The sequence below is a fragment of the Dendrobates tinctorius genome, unplaced genomic scaffold, assembly GCF_039654945.1.
Source record: "Dendrobates tinctorius isolate UK_male_01 unplaced genomic scaffold, ASM3965494v1 ptg000089l, whole genome shotgun sequence".
Classification (NCBI taxonomy): domain Eukaryota; kingdom Metazoa; phylum Chordata; class Amphibia; order Anura; family Dendrobatidae; genus Dendrobates; species Dendrobates tinctorius.
The window spans coordinates 18,139,360-18,158,062 of NW_027361757.1; the positions used below are offsets into that span (position 1 = coordinate 18,139,360).

The following is an 18,703-nucleotide window of genomic DNA, read 5'->3' on the forward strand; positions in this document are numbered from 1 at the left end:
GCATGTTAGTATTTCACTTTCTGTTTGTTTTAAAGACATTTATAGTTATTTTATTTTTTATTGTTATTGAGTTTAATACAGATTTTTAGTATGTTCCAATCAGTTATTCATAACTTTCTTTCTATTCATGTACAATGTAATGGGGCAATAATGATCATGGCAAGAGCCATAATATGTTCGTTGGTGCTCATTTTGTTTTTATTGTAGGTTTTGTCTGTGTGTGTGTGTGTGTGTGTGTGTGTGTGTGTATATATGTATGTGTATGTATGTATATATCTGCATCTGCTAGTAAACCAAATTAGTGAGGTCCTTTGAATAAATATTAGGCATAGATGGTGGGTAGGGCATCTGACAAACGGCAGATGACATCTGACCATATCGTGGTCCTGATATACGAGATTGTAGGTATAAATGCACACAGATTTTTGCACTTAAACCCTGCATGTTACACACAGATTTATTACTGATTTCACCCTATCCATTGCAAAGTGTAAAATCTGCGGTGAAAGTGCAGTAAATTTCAAAGTCCAGGTTAATCAATGCACGTAAAATGTTTGAATCCTGTTTATGGGATATTAAACATCTCATTTACTTAGCTGGCATTGTATGATGGTGCAGGATTTCTGCACCAAATAAATTCACCCTTAAAGCGTAACTGTCGTTTTTATTCCCTAAATCACCACTACATGTGAAAATAAGAAATTTTGTTAGATGTTCTCAGATAAATTTGCTTCCGCCTCTTCCCAGACTGATTCCAAATTGTACTGCGTGAAGACAGATTTTTATGCTACTGAGAGAGAAGATGGCAGTTGTCACTTTGACAATTCTCTGTAGGAGAGAGAATCCAGAGGCCGGCAGACAATCTGCTGCCAGTTTTCCTGGAGTGACAGTTGCATTTCTCCATAAAATGTTATGAGCACTAACTGTCATCTCCTATCTCAGTGTTGGGGAAAGTCTGTATTCTCTGAAGACCCATTTTACCCATGAATTGAGAATAATGATCAGTCAAGGAGGGAAAAAGAAGCAGATTTCTCTAAGACGTAATACAAGGTTTCTCGTTTTCAAGTGTACTATTTATTTAAATTGTTTCCCATAAGTGGTTACTCTTTAAGGTTCATTATCTTAGGCAGATTTCTGCCAACAGCAACAAGTTGAATGTTGGTCGTTAAAACCTTTCACAGGCCACCACACACTGTATGAGGACAGAATCATCTTAAGGCTCTGTGCACACGGTGCGGATTCTGCTGCGGATCCGCAGCGGATTTGGCCCTGTGGATCCGCAGCGGATTTGGCCCTGTGGATCCGCAGCAGAGCTGCAGGTGATGTACAGTACCATTATTGGCTATGTAAAAAAAAAACCACTGTGCACATGCTGCCGATTTTTCCGCGCGGATTTCGTGCGGAATAAAAAAAGCAGCATGTCACTTCTTTTGTGTGTTTTTTCTGCAGTTTTCCACCTGCTCCATTCTACAAATCCGCAGGTGGAAAACCACACAAAAACTGCAGTAAATCTGTACAAAAAATGCACTAAATCCGCAGGAAAAATGCAGGTCATTTGACCTGCGGATTTAGTAAAATCCACGCGGGAGAATCCGCACCGTGTGCACATAGCCTTAATCTGCAGGTAAAATGACCTGCGTTTTACCTGCAGATTTAGTGCAGATTTAGGCTATGTGCACACGCTGCGGATTGGTCTGTGGATTCTTACCTGCGGATTGGGCTGCGGTTTTCCCTGCGGTTTGCCACCTGGACAATGGAATAGGTGGCAAACCGCAGCAGAATCCGCATAAACAATTGACATGTCATTTCTTTCTGCGGATTCAAAACCGCAGCTTTTCCGCAGTTAAAAATCCGCAGCATGTGCACAGCAGATTGTAATTCCCATAGGATAACCTGCTACTGTACACTGTCTGCAGAACTGCTGCAGTTCTGTTGCGGCAAAAACCGCAGCGTGTGCACATAGTCTTAGTGTGAATTTCCCCTGCAGTTTTCACCTGCAGATTTCTTTAATGGAGCAGATGAAAACTGCAGCAGAACTGCACAAAAGAAGTGACATGCTGCAGTTTTAAGGCTAAGTGCACACGCTGCAGATTTGTATCTGCGGAACCGCAGATAAAACCGCAGGTAAAATGACCTGCGGATTGGCCTGTGGTTTTCCCTGCGGTTTATCACCTCTACAATGGAGGAGATAGTAAACCGCAGCAGAATCCGCAGAAAAGAAGTGACATGTCATTTCTTTCTGCGTATTCAAAACCGCAGCTTTTCCACAGTTAAAAATCCGCAGCATGTGCACAGCAGATTGTAAATCCCATAGATTTACATGCTACTGTACACTGTCTGCAGAACTGCTGCAGATCCGCAGCGGCCAAAACCGCAGCAAAAACCGCAACGTGTGCACATAGCCTAAATCTGCGCAGAAAAATCTGCAGCATGTGCACAGTGTTATTTTTGTTTTACATAGCCTTAAATGGTACTGTGCATCACATGCAGTTCTGCTGCAGAACTGCACCAGAATCTGCATCGTGTGCACCAGGGCTGTGGAGTCGGTAAGCCAAACCTGCGACTCCGACTCCTCAATTTCCCTTTCACTGACTCCGACTCCACGACTCCGACTCCAACATATATTGCTTATATTTAGGTGAAAAATTTATTGTAGTACAATGTGAACATCAGACATTTAATCATTTTTGTGATACAATAATCAAGATATTTAGATAGAACATAATATCTATTTATTGGAATACAACTTTAGAACACAAAAAACTGTAATAAATTGTAAGTATGTAATATCGATTACATATATACAGTACAGACCAAAAGTTTGGACACACCTTCTCAATCAAAGAGTTTTCTTTATTTTCATGACTATGAAAATTGTAGATTCACTCTGAAGGTATCAAAACAATGAATTAACACATGTGGAATTATATAATTAACAAAAAAGTGTGAAACAACTGAAAATGTGTCTTATATTCTAGGTTCTTCAAAGTAGCCACCTTTTGCTTTGATTACTGATTTGCACACTCTTGGCATTCTCTTGATGAGCTTCAAGAGGTAGTCACCGGAAATGGTCTTCCAATAGTCTTGATGGAGTTCCCAGAGATGCTTAGTACTTGTTGGCCCTTTTGCCTTCACTCTGCGGTCCAGCTCACCCCAAACCATCTCGATTGGGTTCAGGTCTGGTGACTGTGGAGGCCAGGTCATCTGGCATAGCACCCCATCACTCTCTTTCTTGGTCAAATAGCCCTTACACAGCCTGGAGGTGTGTTTGGGGTCATTGTCCTGTTGAAAAATAAATGATGGTCCAACTAAATGCAAACCGGATGGAATAGCATGCTGCTGCAAGATGCTGTGGTAGCCATGCTGGTTCAGTATGCCTTCAATTTTGAATAAATCCCCAACAGTGTCACCAGCAAAGCACCCCCACACCATCACACCTCCTCCTCCATGCTTCACGGTGGAAACCAGGCATGTAGAGTCCATCCGTTCACCTTTTCTGCGTTGCACAAAGACACAGTGGTTGGAACCAAAGATCTCAAATTTGGACTCATCAGACCAAAGCACAGATTTCCACAGGTCTAATGTCCATTCCTTGTGTTCTTTAGCCCAAGCATGTCTCTTCTGCTTGTTGCCTGTCCTTAGCAGTGGTTTCCTTGCAGCTATTTTACCATGAAGGCCTGCTGCACAAAGTCTCCTCTTAACAATTGTTGTAGAGATGTGTCTGCTGCTAGAACTCTGTGTGGCATTGACACGGTCTCTAATCTGAGCTGCTGTTAACCTGCGATTTCTGAGGCTGGTGACTAGGATGAACTTATCCTCCGCAGCAGAGGTGACTGTTGGTCTTCCTTTCCTGGGGCGGTCCTCATGTGAGCCAGTTTCTTTGTAGCACTTGATGGTTTTTGCCACTGTACTTGGGGACACTTTCAAAGCTTTCCCAAATTTTCAGACTGACAGACCTTCATTTCTTAAAGTAATGATGGCCACTCATTTTTCTTTACTTTGCTGCTTTTTTATTGCCATAATACAAATTCTAACAGTCTATTCAGTAGGACTATCAGCTGTGTATCCACCAGACTTCTGCACTACACAACTGATGGTCCCAACCCCATTTATAAGGCAAGAAATCCCACTTATTAAACCTGACAGGGCACACCTGTGAAATGAAAACCATTTCTGGTGACTACCTCTTGAAGCTCATCAAGAGAATGTCAAGAGTGTGCAAAGCAGTAATCAAAGCAAAAGGTGGCTACTTTGAAGAACCTAGAATATAAGACATACAGTATTTTCAGTTGTTTCACACTTTTTTGTTAATTATATAATTCCACTTGTGTTAATTCATAGTTTTGATGCCTCCACAGTGAATCTACAATTTTCATAGTCATGAAAATAAAGAAAACTCTTTGAATGAGGTGTGCCCACACTTTTGGTCTGTACTGTGTGTGTGTGTGTGTGTGTGTGTGTGTGTGTGTGTGTGTATGTGTATATAATATATATATATCTATATCTCACTATGACTTATCTCTGCTAAGACAAAGCCTAGATCCTCAGGCTACAATCACACCATGGGCGAAGCCAGGATCAAACCTGGGGGGGGCAGAACCTCATACTGCACACCTCAGCTGCTGCAGAACCTCATACTGCACACCCCTACATTTGAAAATAAAGCCTGCACCTTAAGAAGATGTGGTGATGAATGCAGTCTATTTAGTCCAACTATCAATTGATGTTGATGTGTTACTGAAGACGAGCAATGCCGGTCCTGGGTGTCCTTTTGGGCAGCTATGAGGTGTACCTGACTGGTGCTAAAAAAAGGCTGTGTGCTACCCGGCTTTCATTCTTTTTGGTACAGATAAGATATGGATAGACAGATATAGATAAATGGATAGAGAAGATTTATAATCTGCTTTTGCTATTGAAAACATTATCTATGAGCTCAAAAACCTTTCAAGTGATGCGGTTTTTTAAAAACCTGGTCTGCTTTTGCAGCTGAAAACCACATCCTCAAAAAACGCAGCAAAAACGCTGTGAGTGAATGTAGCCTTAGATCAGGAATAGTACAGCTATTTATAGGACATTTCATAACTTTCCCAAATTCCTATGAAAAAATATTCAGCACATTCTGCATTGAACTACTGTACCCAATTTATTATATATTTTAGGAGTCGGTCCATTTTATACCGACTCCAACTCCACCAAAATGAGCTCCGACTCAGACTACACGACTCCAACTCCACAGCCCTGGTGTGCACATACTCTAACTGTGATTGTTTTGTCTCAATAGAAAATGCATACTATAAGAGTAGATGTGATGCCAGCAAAGATGATTTTTATGCTGACATGAATTATCCAGTCAATCAATGAATTAACTATTTGCTTGTTCATCTGCTGATTTGCAGCGTTTTTACCACTCCCATTGAAATATCCAGTCTGGCTTCCATCTTTGGTCAAGCTATTTTTTTTTTAAATCAGATTTACAAATCTAACTATGATGACTTCAACCTGGTATAATCTCCCTGATCTTTGGTATATTAGTCCCTTTTTCTGTCACTGTTTCTAATGTGATGACTATATAACTTTATGGTGCATGACTTGGTATCTTCTAGCTGATTTATGACTATTGGGGGTTCTGGGCAATGATTCTGTTATACCGCTATGTTTGTGAATCTTACCAGCCAGATAGGGAGCGCTCATCTCTGAAATTAATCACTTCCTTCAGTTTATATTGTCTCCAGCTGGAAAATATTTTTCACCCTTGCACTTGTTCTGTTGTACATCCTAGATAGTTGGGGCTGCCACCAGAAATTTTAGGGCTCCACATTGGCAAAATTATCAGGTCCCCTAGACACTCTCCTCCCACCCCTCAGGCTCCACCTCCACCCCTCGAACCTTCCATAGTCCCACTTCCCACTCTTGGGAAAAAAACATCAGTTTTGCACCACGTCCTCACCAATCATATATTAACCGTTCCCGCCAAAAAATTTTTTAAGCTACCACCACCACGACAATATAGACGTTTTTGGGCCAGGTCCTACTCTACTATAACGTATTAAACATTTCTTAAAATATACAAAACTCTTTTTAGGTATATTTTGTTTTTAAGAGAATGTGTCACATACATTTTTAAAAATGACCAATGATACCACATAACAAGGAACAAATACTAATAACAGAACCAGGTAGAATATCAATAATAGAAGCTAAAGCACTAAATAGTGCAAAACAAATCAAAAACTGAAAAAAGCATAAACTCCATACAGAATATGAAACAAGGAGAAAACGGAGTATATATACATAAAATGCAAATATTAATTAGTGTCATATCAAAACGATCATAATAATGAGGTACAACTACACATGGTAAAAGATACAAAAGGATGGACTAATGAAGAAAACCCAAGGCGTCCGACCAGCAAAACAGTAAGATGTTTAGGCAGAGAGCTGCTCCTATGTGATTTCAAAGCCACCCATAGCGGTCTTGAATCACCATATTAATATGTAGGCAGAGTGAGGCAGCGCTTACCAGTAAAGGGAGCGGGCACAGCACACCAGGTTTTAGGAGCCAAAAGAGACCCCCCCCAACACGCGTCTGTACATAGTATGCAGTATATAGTGCAAGTGTACAGGTATGGTGATCACCAGTGACATTATACACACGAGCTCTGTATATAGTGCATAGTTTAAAGGGAATCTGTCACCCTTTTTTTGGCCTTTCACCTGCCGGCATAGACATCGGGAGCTTATCTACAGCATTCTGTAATGCTGTAGATAAGCCTCCGATGTAACCTGAAAGAGAAGAAAAACACGTTATATTATACTCACGGAGGTGGGCGGTCCGGTCCAATGGGTGTCGCCGTCCCTTTCGGCGCCTCCCTTCTTCATGCGATGACGTCCTCTTCTCCCGTCCTGTAATGGCTCCGAAGCAGGCGCACTGCTCTGTCCTGTTGAGGGCTGAGCAGAGTCCTGCAGTGCGCAGGCGTCGGGAGAGATCTGGCGCCTGCGCACTGCAGAATTCTACTCTGCCCTCAACAGGGCAGAGCAATGCGCCTGTGCCGGAGCCATTTCAGGACGGGAGAAGAGGACGTCATCGCATGAAGAAGGGAGGCACCAGACCGGAACGCAACACCCATCGGACCGGATCACCCACCTCCGTGAGTATAATATAACGTGTTTTTCTTCTCTTTCAGGTTACATCGGAGGCTTATCTACAGCATTACAGAATTCTGTAGATAAGCTCCCGATGTCTATGCCGGCAGGTGAAAGGCCAAAAAAAGGGTGACAGATTCCCTTTAAGTTTATAGGTAACACACTGACTCATTGGGGATGTCTCTAGTTGAAGTAATTCATCTTTTATTCTGGTCTTCGTCCAGCGCAGACTGCCATCACTTCTTCCAGCCAAGACTTGTAGCTACATAAAATAACACAAAGTAATCTAGAGCACCACTTCCAGAGCACATTCCCCAACATCTACACTACGCAGCTGAATACAAACGTGCACTCACCATTAATATATAATTGGTTATTTTGCAACACAACATTCCAAATATAAATTCTAATACACCACTGTGCCCCCCACTAACTATAAATAGCCACTTTGCCCACCCAATAAATATATAAATTAACACGTGTACTATTTCTCCAATTCATTACCAGTCACACTCTTGCAATCCAATGCCTCCCACTCTGTACTTCCCTCTCCACCGATTCATATTTACATGACCTCTTCTTCCCCTATCCATTGTCATGTCCTCTCTTCCATCCTCACCCTCAATTCATCATCCTTTGCTCCCCCACCATCAATTCATCATTTGCTCCCCCCATTTACGCTCCCTACCTCAGTACATCATCGTTCACTCTCCTCCACCCTGAATTCTTCATCATTTGCTCCCTTCCCCAAGCCCATTTAATTCATAAAAAAAAAAATAAATAAAAAGCATACATCTCTGCCTTAATGAGTGGTTGTTCACACTTCTACATGAGAACTGCATTAGTAAACAAGTGAGTGAAACTACCCTAAAGGTCAAAGAATAGGTGAAAAATCCGGCTTCTGGTTGACAAAACCCAACAGCATATAACGGCGCTTCTCTCTTGTGCCCTCTAGGTTCACTGCTGCTTACCTGAGACACACACAGCTAGGGCCCAATTTATGTCAATATTTATTAACCATGTTTGAATTTTATAAACCATTTGTGCATATTTATTTACAGATACATGAGTTGTTTCGTTTCTAAAAAAAATAAAAATACACTTCTGCATCTGATTGGTACTTCTGTGACCGACTATCTCTTGTCTTTGCAGGTAAGTCCAGGGAGCAAAGCTGCACAGGCTGATCTATGCATCGGTGATGTCGTGGTATCCATCGATGGAGAAAACACAGATGGGATGACTCATTTACAAGCACAAAATAAAATCAAAGGCTGTGAAGATGAACTTTGCCTGACGATAAACAGGTATCGGTCAATATCTTTACCCATATAGGAAGGACATAATTGCTGCTTTCATGCCTTGTAGTCCAAGAGTTTCAGCATCCGCTCATGTAAGAACAGGACACCCTGTACATTCCTGCGTCTCCACCATGACACGTGGGAGCATGATTTGTCAGGAGAACATTGAGGCTTGATGCACAGAGCTGTAAAATCCCTGAACTTTACTTTAGAAAAAGGGGTGAAATAATTGTAATTGTCCTGTATTTTAGTAATGTAGTCCTGTTCTGTAAATCTGGAACAATGAAGAATTAACTTAATTTCCGTATGGCCTTCAAAGAGGTTGAACACAGAGATGACCGAATCAATTTGCAGGCTCCTGGTTCAGTGTTGACTTCAGTAGTCCATGGCTACCGGATAGGAGTCCCGGCCCCTTTTTTTCCTTCTATTAGGCCCAGTGTGATGTAACGTGTGCGTCACACTGCAGCAATGACCTCACCCCAGGCGTACAAATCGGAGAAGACTCTGGGGATGTTTCCAAGAGTTCCCCATGTACGTCCACGGAATACTGATGTGACACTTGGGCCTGATCTTGCCAGTCAATTCACTCCTCTCTAGTTAAAGTGGTTTATTTTATTAAGACCATACAAATGATGCTTTTCTCTATGGTAAAAACAAGATTGGGCAGGAGAAACACTACGTGTTCAATCCATGTACAGTGTCTCCACATGGCAAATGTCAAGGAAGCTTGTCAACCCCCATAAGTAGGAAATGATCAGTGACAAAATTTTTGGACAGATTAAAAATTATCCATCACCATTCCTGATGTGCCTGTATTAGCAAATACTTGCATTCCCCATGAAATAACCATTTTGGAGCACCCTTTCTTACAATATTGGGCCTGTGTACTGACACATTGCTCAAGGGGAAAAATAAAACCTAATTTATTCATAAATTTGTAAGAGGTACAACAGAGGAACTGTAAGGCCAGGTGCACACGATCCGGCAGTAGCAGCGCTTTGGATGCAGAGCATGTTCGGTGTGTCCAAAGCTCTACCGTCTGTTGAACGCAGGTGAATCCGCATGTGATCACTGAATCGTGCTGATTTACTGCATTCAATACATTCTATTGATGTAATTTCTGTTGGGGAGATCAGTGTCTCTGCAAGAGAAACTGACATGCTGCAGTCTGGAAAGAAGCGCTGCATGTCCATCTCTGCAGGTGAGCTTCGGGCATGTGTGGACGCATAGTGGATATGGGATTCCTTGAAATCTCATCCACTATGCTGTAACATCTGGATGCTGGAGGTTTGACGTTGCAAAAGTACGCAGCGTCAAATGTGCAGCAACTCCGAATCATGTGCACATACCCAAAAATGCTGAATTTTTCGAAAATCATTTACAGAACTGCTATTTCTTGGGAAATTACATGTATTTACTAAAATGGACATGTCAAGTGCGATCACATTTACAGGTGCTTCTCACTAAGGCTGCTTTTACGCTTACCGTGTTTTTGTGGGCCGATTTTGCCGCCCTAATAGATTTCTATGGGTCTGCAAAATCGGCCCGCAAAAATTCTATTTAGATAGTATTGGAAAAATGAAAAACGGCGATCCGCAAGCTTTTTTGCGTTTCGTTATTGCAGCAGACCGTATAAAATGCGGCGATACGGCCTGCAATAACGGACAGCAAAAAAAGCGGTAAGTGTAAAAGTAGCCTTAATTATAGTAGCTTGAAAAAGTTAATTTATTTCAGTTCTTCAATACAAAAAGTTAAACTCGTATATTAGTCATTACAAACAGAGTGATCTTTAGGCTGTGTTCACACACAGCGTTTTTTTCACGTTTTTCTCGCGGATTTACCAAAAAATCAGTTAAAAAAAACGCTTAAAAGAAGCTTCCCATTCATTTTAATGCATTTTGCACTTTTTGTGCATATTGATGCTTTTTTTTTCCACGAAAAAAACGCTTCATGGTAAAAAAATGCAGAATGCTCATTAATTTCACGGAAAATTCCACATTTCTAGCTATTTTCTATGTGTCTGGGGACGGGCGGTAAAAAATGTGCAAAAATCGCAGCAAAAACGCACGTTTTCTGGGAAGGAGTCCGGTTTTTATGCAGAAATTTTCTGCATACGTGTGCACATAGCCTAAAAGTGTTTATTTCTGTTAATGTTGATGATTATGGCTTACAGCCAATGAAAGCCCAAAAGTCATTCTCTCAGTAAATTAGAATAATTAACAAAAAACACCTGCAAAGACTTCCTAAGTGTTTTTAAAAAGGCCCCTTAGTCTGTTTCAGTAGCTCCACAATCATGGGGAAGACTGCTGACTTGATAGATGTCCAGAAGGCAGTCACTGACACACTCCACAAGGAGAGTGAGTCACAAAAGGTCATTGCTAAATAAGCTGGCTGTTCACAGAGCGCTGCATCCAAGTATATTAATGGAAAATTGAGTGGAAGGAAAAATTGTGGTAGGAAAAGGTGCACAAGCATCCAGGATAACCACAGCCTTGAAAAGATTAAGGAAAGGTCATTCAAGTATTTGGGGGAGATTCACAAGGAGTGGACTGCTGCTGGAGTCATTGCTTCAAGAGCCACCACACACAGGCGTATCCAGGACATGGGCTACAAGTGTCACATTCCTTGTGTCAAACCACTCATGACCAATAGACAACGCCAGAAGCGTCTTACCTTGGTCAAGGAGAAAAAGAACTGAACTGTTGCTCAGTGGTCCAAGGTGTTTTTAGATAAAAGTAAATTTTGCATTTCATTTGCAAATCAAAGTCCCAGAGTCTGGAGGAAGAGTGGAGAGGCCACAATCCAAGCTGCTTGAGGTCTAGTGTGAAGTTTCCACAATCAGCAATGGTTTGGGGAGCCATGTCATCTGCTGGTGTAGGTCCATTGTGTTTTATCAAGACCAATATCAGAGCAGCCGTCTACCAGGAAATTTTAGAGCACTTCATGCTTCCCTCTGCCAGCAAGCTTATTGGAGATGGAAATGTCATTCTCCAGCAGAACTTGGCACCTGTCCACACTGCCAAAAGTACTAATACCTGGTTTACAAACAACAGTATCACTGTGCTTGATTGGCCAGCAAACTCGCTTGACCTTAACCCCATAGATTCGGTATTGTCAAGAGGAAGATGAGAGACACCAGACCCAACAATGCAGATGAGCTGAAGGCTGCTATCAAAGCAACCTGGGCTTCCATAACACCTCAGCAGTGTCCCAGGCTGATCGCCTCCATGCCATGCCACATTGATGCAGTAATTGATGACAAAGGAGCCCCGACCAAGTGTTGAGTGCATTTACTGAATATACTTTTCAGTAGGCCAACATTTTGGATTTTAAAATCATTTTTTCAAGCTGATGTTATAAAGTATTCTAATTTACTGAGATAATGACTTTTGGGTTTTCATTGGCTGTAAGCCATAATCATTAACAGAAATAAACACCTGAAATAGATCACTCTGTCTGTAATGACTCTATATAATATGAGTTTCACTTTTTGTATTGAAGAGCTGAAATAAATTAACTTTTTGATGATATTCTAATTTTGTGAGAAGGACCTGTATCTTTCTAGCCGCATCATGAAAAGTGAGGATTTGCTAAATATTTCGATAAGTAGTACAGGAAAAGGATACGAGTAGAACCAGAATGTAAAGTGAAATAAATGAGCAAGTCATGAGCGTCATCATTATTTGCATAAATCATTAACTAAGGTCATCAATTGCTGCAGCAATTCATCCTTTCCTCAACTAATATGATGGGCGTTGTATTAGTAGCTCACCATGATCTGTTACTTATTACTCACTTACGCCCTAGAGACAAAGGCGGCAGAGTCCATGACCTGACGAAACAAAAATCAGCAAGTCAGCGCTATGAAGACAATTTTTCTAAAGATTTTCAGCCATGTAACCTATTACACTGCATGTAATAATCCAGACAGTGATTCAGGCAGACAAAGCACTACATGACGGCACAATCCCAGAAATAATGTAGATGTGCCTTGTATCTTAAAGGGATTCTCACGGATTTATTAAAAACAAGCTAGGGACAGCAAATGTGTTAAAATAACAAACTATACAACCATTACATGCAATCAGGTGAATAAGTAATCCAGGGACTGTTTGCTTTATGATTACATTGGTCTTCCTACCGTGCTCCAGTCTGCTTAACAGTTAATAATAATAATAATAATAATCTTTATTTTTATATAGAGCTAACATATTCCGCAGCGCTTTACAGTTAGCACACATTATCATCACTGTCCCCGATGGGGCTCACAATCTAAATTCCCTATTAGTATGTCTTTGGCGTGTGGTAGGAAACCCAGGCGAACACAGGGAGAACATACAAACTCCTTGCAGATGTTGTCCTTGGTGGGATTCGCACTCAGGACTCCAGCGCTGCAAGGCTGCAGTGCTAACCACTGAGCCACCGTGCTGCCATGTTTATTAGCTGAAAAGGAACTTGTCCTAGTGTACATATAGAATAGTGGAGTATACAACAGCTGCAGGCTTATGCTTGGAGGGATTATGATAAAGGGAACCTGTCAGCTAATTCATCTTGCTCAAACCACAGGCCCATAAGTCAAAGTCTGGCCGCACATTTGCAGCCAGGTTTATTACTTTCTCTTAAATACTCGAGCGTTTCAGAGAAGATGGCGTTAGAGAATCCGGAAGGGTACGGTAGTCACAGTAGTCCTGGATGACTTTTTTCCCATTGCTACTAGAGGTGATTAAACATATTTCTCCCATAGCAAGAGACCTATCGGTCACCAAGAGAGGTGCGGGGAGACGCCGGCTGAGGACAGCACTGGACTAGTCTAGTCTAACCACATTTTCACTGAAAAACTCCAGATCAATCACACAGCCGTGATTTGGGAAGCAGGAATCAGATGACAGGTTCCCTTTAAGAAGACCGTGCATGCGGATCCTCTCTGTGCTGTATTGTAAGACTTCTCTGGTTTGTGGTCGGTTCTCTTCCATGTTGTGAGGGTGTAGATAATGGTTGCTGTATGTCCCAAGTAAAACAGTTCATTCTCCCATTATCTGAGTGCTGATGTTTCTGCTCAGAGCTGAAATTCTGTAGCATTGTATTAGCCCAGACATAGAGCACAGCTTGGTGAACAGACTGATGCAAAGAATCTTCCAGAGGTTCTCGTAACCTGTATACAAGTGAGAAACTCTGTAAACGCCTATACGTATACAGTGACTGATGTGCCAAGGGCCCACCGTTCAGCTACATGCCAATGTTACATTAAACTCATTCACTGATGTGCCTATACTTCCAGCTTCAATCTAGGGTGTCTGAGGCCCCCAGGTGGAATTGACCCTAGGGGCCCACGCTACAGCTATATGCAAATACCTGCTATCCCTGGCGGCTCTTGCTCATCTACTGTGCACACACAATAACTGGGATGTACAATTACAGTAGCTTACATGATGGGTTTCTTTGGTTAAAACGCACCGATCCATGGACTCCACAGGATAAGTGATAACTTATTGATCGTTTGGGTCCGACCATTGGCAACTGCACCGATCGGAAGAATTGGGAAGTTTTACAGGTTGACAGGACACATTTATCCCCATTTTAAAATGGAGCGGCAGGCGGGATGTCTGACAGCAGCTACATTAATCGTCTTTGGGGATTTCAGAAAGCGCAGTTCTCGCAGCCACAGTGTAAATGACTGGATCAGTGGTTGCACATACTGCTCCAGACTAATGGGGATAAAAGCTCCACGTTCTGCTGATCAGTGAGGGTCCCAGCAGTCAGACCCCCTGTAATCAATTAGTTATCACTTATTCTGTGTTGAGGTAATTACTTGTTTCATCTGAGAAGCCCTGTAAGTGCATCTTGTTACAAGTACCGTATTTACTCACTAAGGCCGGGATCACACATGCGAGAAACTCGGACGAGTCTCGCATGTTAATACCCAGCACTGCCGCCAGCACTCGGATCAGAGCATGCGGCCACATAGCAATACATGCAGCCACACGCTCCACTCCTGAGTGCTGGTGGCAGTGCTGGGTATTAACATGCTAGACTCGGCCGAGTTTCTCGCATGTGTGATCCTGGCCTAATGGAAATAATCTTCTCCTAATTAATACCAGCAAGAACAATTGACTGTCATACACAACACGGTCCACTATTGCAAGATCAATAATACCAAATACAAGGGAGAAATGGCATCACACCATGACTGGACTACATATTGCCAGCATAAAGCGACCAATTAATTCCACATACAAGGGACAAATACCTCCACACCGTGACCAGACCACATATTACCATCACATAGTGATCAAATAACACCATATACTGTACAACGGAGAAATACCATCAAATTGGGACCAGACCACATAGTGACCAAATAATACCACATATAGGAATAAATACCGCCACACCATGACCGGACAATATATTACGACATGGTGGCCGAATATTACATTGCTGATCATTAATAAAAACCACTATACCAACACTGCTGTTACCATTGGTTACATTATACACAGGAGCTCTGTATATAGCATACAATGTATAGTGTAATACAGTGACTCACCAATGGGAATATACACAGTAGTTCTTTATATAGGGTTCAGGTAATACAGGGATCACCAGTAACATTATACACAGGAGCTCAGTATATAGTGTGCGTGTGCACGGAATACACTGATTTATCAGTGACGTCTGTATTTGAAGTCCTTCATCTATGCTTTCTTCTTCATCTGGCACAGATCGCCATTACTTCTTCCAGCCAGGTCTTGTTTCTGCAGAAAATAAGTTACCAAGAGCTGATCGCTGCTAAAGCTCATTTCCCCACTTATTCCCCTACTTATACACTATGCCAGATGACAAAAAAAGGCGATATAGTGCCGCCTTGCACAGTACCGGGACCTCCCTTTTGTTCTCCCCATGGAAAACCGTATTCTAAAAAGCACACTACATAATGACAATAATTTTCCCTAATTGACCTCTACATTAATTATGTCCGTCCACTTGCCACTATAAACTAATTATGTAGGCTCTAGTGATGAGCGAACTTGCTTCCCTAACAAACAGGTAATTCCCATATGTGTTCAGGCTGTCTAACACCTGCAAATCATGTAACCTCAGGGACTTGAACACAATATATGAGCACTCCCAGATGCTCAGATAACACCTGAGCATGCTTGGATAAAACGTTATCCGAGCACGTTCGCTCATCACTAGTAGGTTCCTTTTTTGGACTCCATATAGTAAATAAGTCCCTCAACCTGGCCCCTCTAATTAATAATGTCTACCATCTTGGGCACCTACGTCCTTGGTCCTCCATCCTTGCCCTACATCATGCCACATGCACATAAGAAGGAACAAAAAATCATCTTGCCTGCCTGTGCTCCAGGCGATGCGCAGCGTCCTCTCCCTTCAGGTCGTGCTAAAATGGCCGCCGACCTATCAGAGGCCGGCGGTTGAAGTCCGTGCGCCTATCGAGGTCACTTTCATGTGTTGTTCTTACACAACATCAAATGCAACAGGGTGAAAATCAAAAGCTTACTAAAAAAAAACCCCTATTAAAATATAACTTTTATTAAGTTCAGTAAAAGTAGGATAATAGATGACCCCGACATAGACATGCCTAAATACATGAAAAATATGTACCAAAGGGCTACACAAATGTTTCTAGGGGTAAAGGATATTGCACCGACTAGCCTACTAATATTGCCAGTAAAAAAAACATCTGGCTAAATACCACCTCTGCTTCAAAAATTATACAAACGCAGAGAGTAGCCCTTGAGACTCAAGACCTCAAAAAAATGAAGGAAAAAAAAAAAACCTTAGCATCAAAAATGTCCCTAATCCCTGAATCGGTGATATTCGTGTGCTCAACAAGAACATTATTCTCACCCGGCCGGTGTGCATAAATGAGTGATCTGACTCTAGATACACACCTATCTGAATGCCTACCTAGATGCAGAGGTTGGCACCCTAAGATGACGAGAATGGCGCCCCCGCTCGTCTGACAGTTGTCCCTCCTCTCCTATCTCACTTTCAGATGTTGCCTGCGTGGGCGCACTGACATTCAGTGGAAACCAGCAGGCCTCCTCCACATCCTGCTTGGGAGCCCGCCGGGGAATTGTCCGATGTCCCGGTGCTCTAGTCCGACCCTGTATACTTCTATATAATAATAAAGTGAAGTGATTTATTTAAATGAATGATGAGATGCTGCCTTTATCTCTACATGGTGAATCAAGTATATTGTGCCAATTACTGCTCGTATAGGAGGTATGTGGGCCCTCCGGGTATCTCGCCTGTTCCCCTGTGATCCACTCCAGTCTTGTACATACTGTACTGTATATGCAATTTCCAGATTAGTCGCAGGGCTCCTGTCTCGAATTTGGCAGCCTCATACAATTATGAAGCTGTTGAATTTGGGTCAGGAGACCTGAAGCCGGTACAGAAATTGTGGTCTATACATGGACCATGAAACTCTGATGTGTGTAGCCAGTCTAAGGCTGCATTTATAAATAAGGTTGACATTCCAATATGCTGTCCATTTTTTTTTTTTTTTTTTTCTCAGATATCACATGGTCCCATGGAATTTCACTGACTATACACAAAAATCCGTTTTAAAAAATGGATGTGTCTCCGCACCGTGATGGGTTCGGCCGATGGTCTAATTTGTTTGGGGGTGCTAGCTGACTGATGGACGGGAGAGATGTCAATTGATAGCTTTCTCATAAAGAACATAGGAATGCCCGGCTGAGCGAGCGCTTGTGTTTGTGGGAGAGATGGCTGTGTGCCAACCAGAAGCATGATTCGGCCAACAACCCTCTGATGTGTATGGTCAGCACTGGACTTCTTGGCTATATGAGATGTACTGTAAGCAGTCTGGTTTGCATGTTGCATTCCATTCTACATCTGTAAAAAATCTTTTCCTGTTGTTGCTATGGTTTTATGCACGTAATAACACAGTGTAATAGTTTCTAGTATTGTCTAGATGTCTGCCAAGTGGTGTTTGTTCAGGGATTGTCACCGTTTCGGTGAAGCAAAAGATTTTTATTTGAGTGTAATAAAGGTGTAACCTGCAAGAGGCAGAGAAAGCCACACCGTAATAGAATGGAAAGAAGCCAGGAGAGCGCTGCACAGACCGTGAGTTGGGTCCGATTACTGACTCAATAACTCATCGTAATCGAAGACACTAATCAAACGACTTGCTTAATCCTTGCTTTAATATCGGTTTAATCTGATGAAATAATTTACTTCTACAAATCGACTTTATACACCAATCAATATGAACATTATTACATTATACTGCTATCGGACAGAATAGTATGTCCGATGGCAGCATCCCCGCTTTGATGTGGGATTCGGCGCTGAGCCTGCATCAAAGCCGGGACATGTCAGCTGTATTGAACAGCTGACATGTGCCTGCAAAAGACGCGGGTGGAATCGCGATCCACCCGCACCTATTAACTAATTAAATGCCGCTGTCAAACCCTGACAGCGGCATTTAACAAGCGCTCCCGGCCATCGGGCCTAAAATGCGCTCACCGCTGACCTCAGTCATCGGTTCATCGGCATAACAACCAGACGCCTCCTGGAGACCTCTATGGTTGTTGATGCCGGATTGCTATGAGCGCCACCCGGTGGTCGGTGCTCATAGCAATGCTGTAATTCTGCTACATAGAGGCGATCTGAGCATCGCCTCTATGTAGCAGATCCGGATCAAGTTGTGGCAGCTTCTAGCCTCCCACGGAGGCTCTTGAAGCATGCCAAAACTTCAATAAAAAAAGGTTGAACCTGATAGCTAAACGGCGTAGCGAGAAAAAATTAGAAACGCCATAATTACGTTTTTTAGTCGCCGTGACATTGCATTAAAATGCAATAACGGTCTATCAAAAGAATGTATCTGCACAAAAGTGGTATTGTTAAAAATGGCAGCTCGGCGTGCAAAAAATAAGCCCTCACCCAACCCGAGATCATGAAAAATGGGGACGCTACGGGTCTCGGAAAATGGCGCAATTTTTTTTTTTTTCTTAGCAAACGGAATTTTTTTTCAACACTTAGATAAAAAAGAACCTAGACATGTTTGGTGTCTGTGAACTCGTAATGACCTGGTGAATCATAATGGCAGGTCAGTGTTAGCATTTAGTGAACCTAGCAAAAAAGCCAAACAAAAAACAAGTGTGGGATTGCACTTTTATTTGCAATTTCACCGCTCTTTGAATTTTTTCCTGTTTTCTGTTACACGACATGGTAAAACCAATAGTGTCGTTCAAAAGTACAACTTGTCC

The 18,703-nt window shown here is 42.2% G+C and overlaps 1 protein-coding gene across 3 annotated transcripts in view; it reads left to right on the forward strand.

The window, feature by feature from the left end:
* The window catches only part of PDLIM1 (PDZ and LIM domain 1), a 98,461-nt gene that overhangs the window by 29,944 nt on the left and 49,814 nt on the right, over positions 1–18,703 (forward strand). For all 3 annotated transcript variants that reach the window (XM_073585873.1, XM_073585872.1, XM_073585874.1), the window contains exon 2: positions 8,296–8,447. In XM_073585873.1, the coding sequence (XP_073441974.1) occupies positions 8,296–8,447 (152 nt within the window). The remainder of the gene's footprint in view (positions 1–8,295; positions 8,448–18,703) is intronic.